The following is a 14017-nucleotide window of genomic DNA, read 5'->3' as shown; positions in this document are numbered from 1 at the left end:
AGACCAGTAAGGGTACTATTAGGTTTTGCTAGTCCAAATGCCACTCTTACTCTTGAACATGACTTTGTTTTCTTTTCTCTAATCCATGCTGTACAGAATTTTTTTTTTTCTTTTTTTTTTTTTTTTTTTTTTTTGCTTTACTTCATGCAGGAATACTATAATTCCAAAACTTTAGCAGGTACTGTGGGCGATTCTCCTATCCTGTTTATAGCCTTACATCTTTTCTTTAAGTAACTTAATTGCCCCTAACGTTACTCTCCAAAATTTTTTATTTATATTTATAGAGGCAAACACTAGCTTAGCGTATCAGTTCAGTTCAGTTTAGTCGCTCAGTCGTGTCCGACTCTTTGCAACCCATGGACTGCAGCACGCTGTGCTTCCCTGTCCATCACCAACTCCTGGAGCCTACTCAAACTCCTGTCCATTGAGTCGGTGATGCCATCCAACCATCTCAATCTTTGTCGTCCCCTTCTCCTCCTGCTCTTATAACTTATCATTATTTCACTTTAAAAGTTAGCAATTTATGGCTGAGTAATGTTCAGTTCAGTCCAGTCACTCAGTCATGCCCAACTCTTTGCGACTGAGTAATAGTAAAGTGAAAGTGAAGTGAAGTCCTTCAGTCGTGTCCGACTCTTTGCGACTCCGTGGACTGTAGCCCACCAGGCTCCTCCGTCCATGGGATTCTCCAGGCAAGAATACTGGAGTGGGTTGCCATTACTCAGCCATAAAAAGGAACGCATTTGAGTCAGTTCTAATGAGGTGGATGAACCTAGAACCTATTATGCAGAGTGAAGTGAATCAGAAAGAGAAAGATAAATACTGTATTCTAACACATATATACAGAATCTAGAAAAGTGGTACTGAAGAATTTACTTACAGGGTAACTGGAGAAACAGACATGGAGAATAGACTTATGGACATGGGGAGAGGGGAAGAGAGGGTGAGACGTAGGGAAAGAGTAACATGGAAATTTACATTACCATATGTAAAAATAGATAGCCAATGGGAGTTGGCTGTATGGCTCAGGAAACTCAAACAGGGGCTCTGTGTCAACCTAGAAGGGTTGGGGTGGGTAGGGAGATGGAGGGAGTTTCAAAAGGGAGGGGATATAAGTATACCTATGGCCGATTCATGTTGAGGTTTGACAGAAAACAACAAAATTCTGTAAAGCAATTATCCTTCAAAAAGTTAATTAATTTTTTAAAAAGTTAGCTTTAGCAAGAGAATCACACATAAACATTTGACACAATGGTTGTTTTTTTTTTTTTTTACTTCTGGCCAGGAAAGTGACAGCAATGAAGGAGAAAGATAATGAGAACATAATTCAGAAACTGACCCCAAATTAGAGCCATTATCCAAGAATGTTCTTCTTTTACAAAATGCTCCTATTTCATAATTGTATTTCTAAATGAACTTAAATACAATATTTTAAATTTCCCCTGAAACCAAAACATCATTTTCCTTCTGATTGCTTTGAATATATAGATTAATTATACCTTCATAGTATTGAATTTCTATGCAAGTAAAGGCTATTTATTTCCATCTATTCAGGACTTCTTTATGGTTCACAGAAACGATTGAAAATTTTCTCCATAGAAGTTGATAGGGTAGCTATCATAGATTAGATATTTTCTTTATTTAGATGTCAGACAAACTCTTATTTTTAAAGAATGCTATTAGTTTATGTTTATGAATCATATAAGTAGATATTGATTTTTTTTCCTTTCTAAAGGTTTTTTAAGGTGCTTCTCTTGGAAACATATCCATTTATGAATTTTTTACTGTGTGTATTTCTGGAAGGCCCTCACCAAAAATACATGCCAAGAAATGTGTTTATATGTGTTATATTTGTAGTGAAATGGGACATGACAGATTAAGTTATATATTCTGTAAGCAAACACAGAAAAGCAAAGTGTTAAGTCGCTCAGCCGTGTCTGACTCTTTGAGACCCCACAGACTATAGCCCGCCAGGCTCCTCTGTCCATGGGATTCTCCAGGCAAGAATACTGGAGTGGGTTGCCATTCCCTTCTCCAGAGAATCTTCCAGACCCGGGATCTTGCATCGCAGGAAGTTTCTTTACCATCTGAGCCACCAGGGAAGCCTGTAAACAAGCATTATATGGTACTAGAGAAGGAATAAATTCCATTGCAAAGATATTGAAGGCTTTGAAATGAGCTAAGAACAAAAATATTAAGCCTCTTTAGGTTTTTTGCTATCTCATGGACATTTTAAAAGCATGTCTGTATATTTCATATACTTATTAGGAATAATATTTTACATCAGTATTCATGCTGTAAGGGCACTATAAAATTCATAATTTCCCACAAAATTTTCTTCAGTTCAGTTCAGTCGCTCAGTCATGTCTGACTCTGCGAACCCATGAACCACAGCACACCAGGCCTCCCTGTCCACCACCAACTCTTGTCGTCCACCCAAACCCATGTCCATTGAGTTGGATCTCCTTGCAGTCCAAGGGACTCTCAAGAGTCTTCTCCAACACCACAGTTCAAAAGCATCAATTCTTCTGTGCTCAGCTTTCTTTATAGTCCAACTCTCACATCCATACATGACCACTGGAAAAAGCTTGGCCTTGACTAGACGGACCTTTGTTGATGAAGTAAGGTCTCTGCATTTTAATATGCTGTCTAGGTTGGTCATAACTTTCCTTCAAATCTAAGCAATTGAGGATTTGAGGAAGAAATATGGATGAGTAGTAGTAAAACATTTTATTTCATATAGTTGTATAACGTTCAAATTTGTTGATGATTTATCATAATTAATGCAACCAGTCTCCTACTGATAGTGATGTTTATCTAATCAATAGTTTATATAAACAGTACTTAATTTTTTAAAGAAATCTGAATAGACATTTTTCTAAGCATGTAATATGCATATTTAGATAAATGCTTAGAAGTAGAACCGTTGAGTCACTGGGTACAGACAGTAGTGATTTTGGTATATATTGCCAAATTACCCTCCATTGAGTTTGCATAAATTTATATTCTTTTACCCACTCTCCTGAATGACAGTTTTATCATATTTTTTGGTTTTTCATACTTCTGATTTCAATTTGAATGCTGAAGATTTATTTATATTTTGCTTACCATTATAGCAGTTTAAGCATATTTTTATGTATTTTATATATCATCTTTTAATATTTCCTTCTTTGAAAAAAATTTTGAGTACTTTGCCCATTTTTTTATTGGAATCAGTTGTTTTTTTCTAATTTATGTGTAGACTATCATATATTAAGGAAAATGTTTTCCTTATTTTATATTTGTCTCAAATATTTTTCAAAACAGTGGTTATGAATGATTAAGTACACATTTGAAGGAAGTAATGAAGGAAAGGATAGGGACTTTGTGATTCATTTTTAATTTTTATTGAAGTATAATCTACATAGAGCAAAAAAATAAATCTAAGTTGATGAGTTTTGATAAGTTTATCTATCAGTGTGACCTACACTCTTAACAAGATATGGAACATTTCTGTTACCTGGAAAAATTCCCTCAGGTTATTTCTATTCAATTTCCCAACACCCAAAGAGGCAAGCGCTGTTAACATTCCCGTCACAATAAACTAGTTTTGCATCTTCTAAAACTTCATAAAAAGTAAATACTTAGCACGTTCAGCATGTTTTTAAGGTACATCTATATTGTTGATACTCCATTCTTTTTTATATTGTTGAGTATTATTCCATTGTATAGATATACCATATGGTTTATAGCTTTAGATTTTTACTGGAATTTTGTTAAACTTGGGGAGCATTGGCATCTTAACAAAATTGAGTTTTCTGGTCTATGAACATATATCTTTAATTTCTCTCACAATGTTTTATACCCTCAATGTATAGATTTTACAACTAGTTTATTAAATTTCTATGTAAGAAATTTATTTTTATGGGAACTCCATCTAGGACTAGGAACTTATGTAAATTATACCATTTGATAGCTGCATTTAATTAACAAATCACATGAGTATTGTAATGGTACTTATATGATTTGTCAATTATGAAATAATACAGACATTAAAAACTATAGTAGCATGCATGTGCATACTGAAGTAGTATGAATACTGCATACTGAAGTAGTATGAAACACTGAAGTAGTCAGAACATGTGGTATTAGTTTATTGTCATTCAAATGGCACAGAATGAATGAGAATTTGTTGAATTGTACATTCTTGTAGCAATAAGTGTTTGCTCAGAAAATGCATTGTTCTATCCAAGTCATATACCATTACAGTGTTTCTTTAAGACCAGGATATCTCCTAGAAGCCAGAGATGTTTTTTATCTCATGAAAACAAAATAAATTGACCTGTCCCTTTGAGTGTGTTTTATGAGGATATAATAAATAACACAGTAATGATTATGTATTCCACATATTTTAACATAAAAAATATTTCTCACATTCAGCCAGCAAGCAAATTCTTTCAACTCATACTGCTTTAAAGAAAGAGCAAGATTTATACATCAAGAAAAAATCTGCAGGAGGTCAGAAATCCTATAAGAGGCCTGGAAGTGCAATAGTAGACACTGGTCAGCCTATTATGGATGAAGAAACCAGTTATATACCCACTATAGATGAAAACGCTAGCACACCACAGCAGGTAATTAATATTTAGAAGATTTATTCAATTGTACTTACTACTCCTGAAAGTTTAACATAAATCATAACAATTCTTTTCCTAAAATTGAAGAAATAAAGAACAATGTATATAATTTAAGGCAGCAAATAAAAACATGATTTATCCATTGGAGATCAAGAAAATAAATTAATTAAAAGAAATAAAAACAAAATGTCAAAACCAAGTCCTAATATGATAGTAATTGGGCTTCTCTGGTGGCTCAGCAGTAAAGAATCCACCTGTCAATGTAGATACTCAAGTTTGATACCCAGATCAGGGAGATCCCCTGGAAAAAGAAATGGCAAGCCTTCAGTATTCTTGCCCGGAGAATTCCATGGACAGAGGAGCCTGGTGGGCTACAGTCCATGGCACATGGCTACAGTCGGACACAACTGAGCAACTGAGCATACACAGGATTACGTAGAAAAATCAATTAGCAATTCATACTTGATTATTTTAACACATACTTTTCAGAAAAGAGTAAATTAAGTTGAAAAACAAGAGACATTTGATCATTAGGATTTGAAATATTAAGTATAAGCTTAATCTTTTAGATATCTATATAGAACACTTCACCTTATAAAGAGTAAATATACTTTTTCATAGAACACACAAGAAGCCTCAAAAAAACCCAAACTATATTGTGTAATTGTTATCTGAACATAATTTAATAATATAGAAATTAATAATTATCAGCTTAAAATCACATAAATGTGAAAACAGAGTAAATATACTAAATAATTCTTTAGCTTAAAAATCCTTTAAAAAGAAACTATTAAATATAAAGGGCTCAATAAAAATGAAAACTACAAATCAAAATTTGTAAACCACATCTAGAGTAGCATTCAGTGGAATGTTGAATTTTTAAATTAATTCATCAGAAAATATGAATGATTCAAACAAATGAACTAAGCTATTGAAACAAAAAAGTTAGAGAATGAGTAAAATAATAACTCAAAAATAAGGAGAAAAAATAATGATAAAATGAGTAAAAATTTAAGGAACAAAATCTACAACAATTAAACTCTAAGCTTTTTAAGATTAATAAAGATGACGTGCTTTTTGTAAGACCAATCAATTAAGAAAAAAGAAAGAAAATATAAATGAATCAAATATAGAACAAAAAATAGGATGAAGGTATAAATGCAAACAGGTTTAAATTTTTTTTAAGTATTATATACAACTTTATACTAGCTAGAGCTTCCCAGGTGGTGCTAGTGGTAAAGAATCTGTCTGCCAATGCAAGACACAAGAGACAGGTTCAGTCCCTGGGTTGGGAAGATCTCCTCTAGGAGGAAATGGCAACTGACTCCAGTATTCTTGACTGGAAAATTCCATGGACAGGGGAGCCTGGCAGGCTACAGTCCATGGGACCACAGAATTGGACCACAATTGAGCAACTGATCACACACACACACATACTAGCTGATTTAAAACTTAGAAAAATTGTTTTAAATGTAAAATTCCTGGGATAGGAGGAAGAAGAGACTAGCTGCTCCACAAAAAGTAGAAAATATGAAATAATAAAAATAATAAAACAAATGACAATCAAAGTCATACCTTTCCAAAAAGCATAGGCCTAGGGGCTTTACAGGATAGATCTAACAGACTTTTGAGGAGTAAATTATTCTAGAAAATAGAAAAACAGTACAAACCTTCCAGTCTTTTTTAACAGATTAATGTAATTCAGATTCCAAAACTGAGTAAGAAAATTAAAATAAATTTATCTTATAAACATAAATGCAAAAATTATAAATACTAGTATATGTGATAGTACTGGTGGGAGGATATTATAGACTGTGGTATTACAGAATTTTGGAGACCATTTAACAGTATTTAATTAAATCATTATTGTATGATCCAGAAAAAAATGCATTTATTATGTGCCTAAAATAATAAATGATTAAGCATATACTATGTTTATTTTTATTGTTTATACTTAAATATTGCATTTTTCCAGGTATACAAGTATATTATACAGTGTTCAGTGTTATATAACAGTTGGACTCTCACTGAAAGTCAACAGATGTTTGTTCAAGCACTAAAAGACTTAGAGAAAAATGATAACAAAGGTATGTCACTCCAAATACTATTCCTGCATTTTATATCATCTATACATGTTTAGCAGTAAATTTTTCATATAATTACTAAAACATTATTGCTTAAAATTTATGCTTTAAGCCATGTCTTTTCCTGTTCTATTAACTGATTATGTGTTTCAACATTTTCACTATTTGGTTATGAAAACCAAAAAATATATGATTGTTTAGTCAAGTTTAAATAAATTTTGTCCAGTTAGTAAAAATTACTTGATGATTATCTAACAAAGGTACTGTAAACTTTTCTAATTATAAATTATTTTTGTCCAAGTTGTTAAAAATATAACTTTAAAGATATGTTTTTAAAATATTTAAGAGAAAAAGAATCTTCCACTGAAAGAGAATTCAGGTTTATTTTTTCAAAATGTAAACTAGTCTCAATATTTCTGAACAGGAAAAAATAGAATGATGCTTTAGATTTTTAAAAAATCTGAAACAGCCTCTACTCTTAAACATATATTGCATGTGTGCATGCTCATATCTGACTCTTTGCAAGCCTGTGGACTGCAGCCTGCCAGGCTCCTCAGTCTGTGGAATTTTCCAGGCAAGAATAGTGGGGTGGGTTGCCATTTCCTATTCCTGGTGATCTTCCAGGTACAGGGATAGAACATCTTGCATCTTGCATCTCCTGCATTGCAGGCAGTTTCTTTACCACTGAGCCACCCTTATGAAATACAATAATTAAATCTAAAGGAATGAATATTTTCAATGTATATTCTTTTCAAATTTCAAGCAAGATTACCCAATCATAAAATTATCCTATGTACATTATTTGAAAAATAAAATTGTACACTACAGAGGAGCATAATACAATACCAAAAGCTGCTCAGAGTACAGAGCAAAAGAAATTTTCACACACTGATGACAGGAATACAAAATGGTGCAGTCAACTTGGAAGAGTTTCAATTTCTTACAAAACTAAAAATGCACTTATTACTGTGAAATAAAGTTCACAACTATGGCAAGACTGGCTAAGTTGAAATATTAAAAAAAAAATTCTCTGTCCTGTGTCTTCCTGTCTCTCCACTGCTGTGCACTATGTACCTGCATCTACCACCTTCTTCCATCATCAGAAATACCTACTCCACCATAAAAAGCAGCATTCTGCTAGCATCCACAAGGCAACTCCTAAAAGATGACATTACTTCTTGATGGTGCAAAGGGCTAGGATGATACTTAGATCTGGATTGTGTAAACTGACAATAATATGTCAAGGGAAACTATCGACCTAATGAAAAGCAACTTATGGAATGGGAGAAAATATTTGCAAAACAGGTATCTGATGGTTAATAAACACATGTATATAAACATGAAACACATATATATAAAGAAATCATTTAACTCAGTATCAAGAAAAGAAACAATGCAATTAAAAAATGGGCAAAGGATCTGAATAACATTTTTCCAAGAAACACATACAGATGGCCAACAGACACATGAAGAGATGGTCAACGTCACTAATCATTGGGGAAACATAATTCAAAACCACAATGAGATATTTTATTAGAATGGCTATTACCAAAAAGATAAGAGATAGCGGACATTGGAGAGAATATGGAAAAAGCGGAACCATTATTACACTGTTAACGGAAATGTATATTTGTGCAGCCACTATAGATAGAGGATGAAGATTCCTCAAAAAATTAGAAATAGTACTGCGATAAGATCCAGCAATTTCCACTTCTGGCTATAGGTTCTAAGGAAATGAAATCATTATTGTCAAGAGATATCTGTACCTCCATGGTCATGGCAGCATTATTTATAATAGCCAAGACATGCAAACAACCTCATTGCTAATTGATTGATGAATGGGTAAAGACATATACATACATATATATATAGACATATACATATATAATGGAATATTATTCGGCAATGAAAATAAGGAAAACCTGCCTTTTGCAACAACGTAAATAAAGCTTGAGGATATTATGAAAAGTGGAAAAAAAGTCAGACAGAGCAAGCCAAATGCTATATGAACTCACTTATATGCAGAACCTGAAATAAGATAACTCATAGAAACGCTGAACAGATTGGTGGTTGCCAAAGAGGAGGCTGGGGGTTATATAAAATAAGTAAATGTGGTCAAAATACACAAACTTCTGGTTATAAGATAAATAACCCCCAGGGATGTAATGTACAGTGTGTATGTTTCTTAAGTTCAAAATCCAGCACAGGTGGATTTTCAGTATCTGAACACAGTAGTATAATTTAAGAACTGGAATAATGTAAAATATAGATCTTGGTTATGGTACAAATTAATAGTATGAATTAAGTTTTTTACAGGAAGTTAGCATTAAATGGAGAAATACAGTAGAGTGGCTAAGCTACTGTACATTTGAGTAGTAGAAACTGGGTTATTTATCACCTGTAAAACTAGAATAACTTCTGTGTTATATAATAACTCGTCTGTTTCAGAGTTGTTATGAAGATCCAAGATAATATATATAAAGTTCCTACAACCCAGGGGCACTTCAAAAAATGGTTTTATCATTATTGTGTGTTCCAACTAGAAAATGTCTTTAGGAATAATTACATGTCTTCTTTTTTGACATCACATTTGACAATTTTAAGTGTGAATGATCAGCTGCTAAAATTAAATGACACCTTGTGTCACCTTTGCTGAAAGTAGCAAAGAAATTCAGGATTGAATTGTATTTAAAATGAGCTAGGAAATTTTTTTATTTGAAAAATATGTTGGACAATCTTTTGAAAATTACATAGCTTTTGGATTCAGAATAATCATTCTGTAATTTCTTGCTTATAAATGTGCTTTTTTTGGGTAGCCAATTTGTTTAAATTAAAAAATGCCAATGTGTCCACTTCCATTTGTCAATTGTATTTACAACCCAGAGCCTACAAACTATAACCTTAAGAGTGAGATATATTTTTGAGTAATTAAGTTATCAATGTCTTGAAATTATTAACTTAGCTTACTTTTCATTTATAAATATATCAAATATAAATTGGTCAAGCGTTTCTTTCATTAATACATTGGTGACAGAGTTTAAAATTATATGTAAATTAAATGGAAATGTTGCCCCATTAACTGATTTAAACTCAATATTTAATTTATATGAGAAATAAAATATATTAGTTTAATTTTTTTCAAAGATTTACTTTGTTACAACTCATGATAAAATGTAAGGCCTAGAACTATTTAAAAACTTTAAAAAGTTTGGCCTCTGGTTAACATGAAGCAACAGTGCCACCTTTAGTAAATTTCAATACTTTACATTTAGTAAAAATTTCTTACTTTCACTTAAGAAAATAGAAAATGTTGAATAGTAGTGGTGAGAGTGGGAACCCTTGTCTTGTTCCTGATTTCAGGGGAAATGCTTTCAATTTTTCACCATTGAGGGTAATGCTTGCTGTGGGTTTGTCATATATAGCTTTTATTATGTTGAGGTATGTTCCTTCTATTCCTGCTTTCTGGAGAGTTTTTATCATAAATGGATGTTGAATTTTGTCAAAGGCTTTTTCTGCATCTATTGAGATAATCTTATGGTTTTTATCTTTCAATTTGTTAATGTGGTGTATTACATTGATTGATTTGTGAATATTAAAGAATCCTTGCATTCCTGGGATAAAACCCACTTGTTTATGGTGTATGATTTTTTTAATATGTTGTTGGATGCTGTTTGCTAGAATTTTGTTAAGGATTTTTGCATCTATGTTCATCAGTGATATTGACCTGTAGTTTTCTTTTTTTGTGGCATCTTTGTCTGGTTTTGGAATTAGGGTGATGGTGGCCTCATAGAATGAGTTTGGAAGTTTACCTTCTGCAATTTTCTGGAAGAGTTTGAGTAAGATAGGTGTTAGCTCTTCTCTAAATTTTTGGTAGAATTCAGCTGTGAAGCCATCTTGTCCTGGGCTTTTGTTTCCTGGAAGATTTCTGATTACAGTTTGATTTCCTTGCTTGTGATGGGTCTGTTAAGATCTTCTATTTCTTTCTGGTTCAGTTTTGGAAAGTTATACTTTTCTAAGAATTTGTCCATGTAAGACCAGAAACTATAAAACTCCTAGAGGAGAACATAGGCAAAACACTCTCCGACATAAATCACAGCAGGATCCTCTATGACCCCCCTCCCAGAATATTGGAAATAAAAGCAAAAATAAACAAATGGGACCTAATTAAACTTAAAAGCTTTTGCGCAACAAAGGAAACTATAAGCAAGGTGAAAAGACACCCCTCAGATTGGGAGAAAATAATAGCGAACAAAGAAGCTGACAAAGAATTAATCTCAAAAAGATACAAGCAGCTCCTGCAGCTCAATTCCAGAAAAATAAATGACCCAATCAAAAAATGGGCCAAAGAACTAAAGAGACATTTCTCCAAAGAAGAAACACAGATGGCTAACAAACACATGAAAAGATGCTCAACATCACTCATTATCAGAGAAATGCAAATGAAAACCACAATGAGGTACCATTACATGCCAGTCAGGATGGCTGCTATCCAAAAGTCTACAAGCAATAAATACTGGACAGGGTGTGGAGAAAAGGGAACCCTCTTACACTGTTGGTGGGAATGCAAACTAGTACAGCCACTATGGAGAACAGTGTGGAGATTCCTTAAAAAACTGGAAATAGAACTGCCATATGGCCCAGCAATCCCACTTCTGGGCATACACACCGAGGAAACCAGATCTGAAAGAGACACGTGCACCCCAATGTTCATCGCAGCACTGTTTATAATAGCCAGGACGTGGAAGCAACCTAGATGCCCATCAGCAGACAAATGGATAAGAAAGCTGTGGTACATATACACCACGGAATATTACTCAGCCATTAAAAAGAATTCATTTGAATCAGTTCTAATGAGATGGATGAAACTGGAGCCCATTATACAGAGTCAAGTAAGCCAGAAAGATAAAGACCAATACAGTATACTAACGCATATATATGGAATTTAGAAAGATGGTAATGATAACCTTATATGCAAAACAGAAAAAAAGACACAGATGTACAGAACAGATTTTGGACTCTGTGGGAGAAGGCGAGGGTGGGATGTTTCGAGAGAACAGCATCGAAACATGTATATTATCTATGGTGAAACAGATCACCAGCCCAGGCTGATGCATGAGACAAGTGCCCGGGCCTGGTGCACTGGGAAGACCCAGAGGAATCGTGTGGAGAGGGAGGTGGGAGGGGGGATCGGGATGGGGAACACATGTAACTCCATGGCTGATTCATGTCAATGTATGACAAAAACCACAACAATATTGTGAAGTAATTAGCCTCCAACTAATAAAAATAAATGAAGGAAAAAAAAAAAGAAAATAGAAAATGGAGCAGGTAATATTTGGTGATATTATCTGCCTTTATATGTATAATAATTAGTAGTCATTATTTTAAAGTCTTTATGTTTGTTGCTGCTGTTTAATCAATAAGTCATGTCCAACTCTTTTCTGACCCCATGGACCATAGCCCATCAGGCTCCTCTGTCCATGGGATTTCCCAGGCAAGTATACTGGAGTGGGTTGACATTTCCTCCTCCAGGGGATCTTCCTGAATCAGGGATCAAACACACATGGCCTGCAGTGGCAGGCAGATTCTTTACCACTGAGTCACCTGGGACGCCCTTTGTTTATGTTCCTGACCTACATATTTGAAGTTCTAATCTATTTGCAATAAGCATAAGCTTTATCATTCTCAAAAGTCTTCAAGTCCCAGTGCTAATTTTATTAGCAGAAATATAAAATAATTTCCTGAATTTAAATAATTATTATTATTGCTTTTTCTCACACACAATACATGCATGGTGTATCCAGTTCAAGGTCTGCAAAGAAACCAAAGGTTGTAGATACTATATATGTTTATATATTCGCATATGTATGTAGCACATGCACACACCAATACAATTACAATCACACATGGTAAATATGAACAGAAAAACCTATATGCATGGTGTATTTTCAGTTCAGAGTCTTTGAAGAAACCAAATGTTGTAGAGATATATATATATATATATATATATACACATATATATATGTATGGTTATGTATGGTATTTATATTTACCAAGTTTATATTTATATTTACCACTTTGATTGTAATTGTATTGGTGTCTGTGTGTTACATATATATATATATGGTAAATATAAATATACACTTGGTAAATATAAATACCATACATATATATGAATATATAAATATATATAGTTATGTAATGCTATATATGTTATATATGTATATATAATGGTAAATTTATATATGGTAATATATATGGTAAATATAAATATAAATAAATAAAATATAAGTAAATATCAAACTTGGTAAATATAAATACCATACATATATATGAATATATAAATATATATAGTTATGTAAGGCTCACGTATGTCAACTGTGCTTAGTCACTCAGTCGTTTCAGATTTTGCTACCCCATGACAGTAGCCTGCCAGGCTCCTCTGTCCATGGGTATTCTCCAGACAAGAATACTGGTGTGGGTTGCCATGCCCTCCTCCTTAGAACATGCTAATTTGAGTGGAATCAAATATGCCTAACAGTATGACTCATTAAGAACTATGAGTGGTAGGAAAAGAATGCCTCAGAAATACCTAATGGGGCAGCTTGAGATTCCATTTCATCAGACATTTGCTAACATCTTAAAAACGTAGAGTGTATGATACTGCTGCTGCTAAGTCGCTTCAGTCGTGTCCAACTCTGTGCGACCCCATAGATGGCAGCCCACCAGGCTCCACCATCCCTAGGATTCTCCAGGCAAGAACACTGGAGTGGCTTGCCATTTCCTTCTCCAATGCATGAAAGTTAAAAGTGAAAGTGAAGTTGCTCAGTCGTGTCCGACTCTTCGCTACCCCGTGGACTGCAGCCTACTAGCTGCAGTCCCTCCTCCGTCCGTGGGATTTTCCAGGCAAGATTACTGGAGTGGGATTTCATTGCCTTCTCTGGTGTATGATACTATTCATAGGTATAATCTTATTTCACATGTTCTTTGTTGGTTATTTAAAGTCTATGGGCATGGTGTCAGAGCTTTCAAGATGGCAAGAGTGGTAAAGAACTCTCCTGCCAATAAAAGAGACATAAAAACATGTTATGCAAGAGATGTAACAAAGTTTTGCCAAAAGAACGCACTGGTCATAGAAAACACCCTCTTCCAACAACACAAAAGAAGACTCTACATATGGACATCACCAGATGGCAAATACCGAAATCAGATTGATTATATTCTTTGCAGCCAAAGATGGAGAAGCTCTATACACTCAGCAAAACAAGATCCGGAGCTGACTGTGGCTCAGATCATGAACTCCTTATTGCCAAATTCAGA

At 33.8% G+C, this 14017-nt stretch overlaps 1 protein-coding gene across 1 annotated transcript in view; it reads left to right on the top strand.

Moving 5' to 3' along the window:
- The window catches only part of ADGB (androglobin), a 170472-nt gene that overhangs the window by 121566 nt on the left and 34889 nt on the right, over positions 1-14017 (top strand). Inside the window, exons 28-29 of the mRNA XM_065927758.1 lie at positions 4417-4610; positions 6589-6700. Of these exons, the coding sequence (XP_065783830.1) occupies positions 4417-4610; positions 6589-6700 (306 nt within the window). The remainder of the gene's footprint in view (positions 1-4416; positions 4611-6588; positions 6701-14017) is intronic.

Source organism: Muntiacus reevesi, chromosome 3 (assembly GCF_963930625.1).
Source record: "Muntiacus reevesi chromosome 3, mMunRee1.1, whole genome shotgun sequence".
Lineage (NCBI taxonomy): Eukaryota > Metazoa > Chordata > Mammalia > Artiodactyla > Cervidae > Muntiacus > Muntiacus reevesi.
This window is presented reverse-complemented; position numbering and strand designations above follow the sequence as displayed.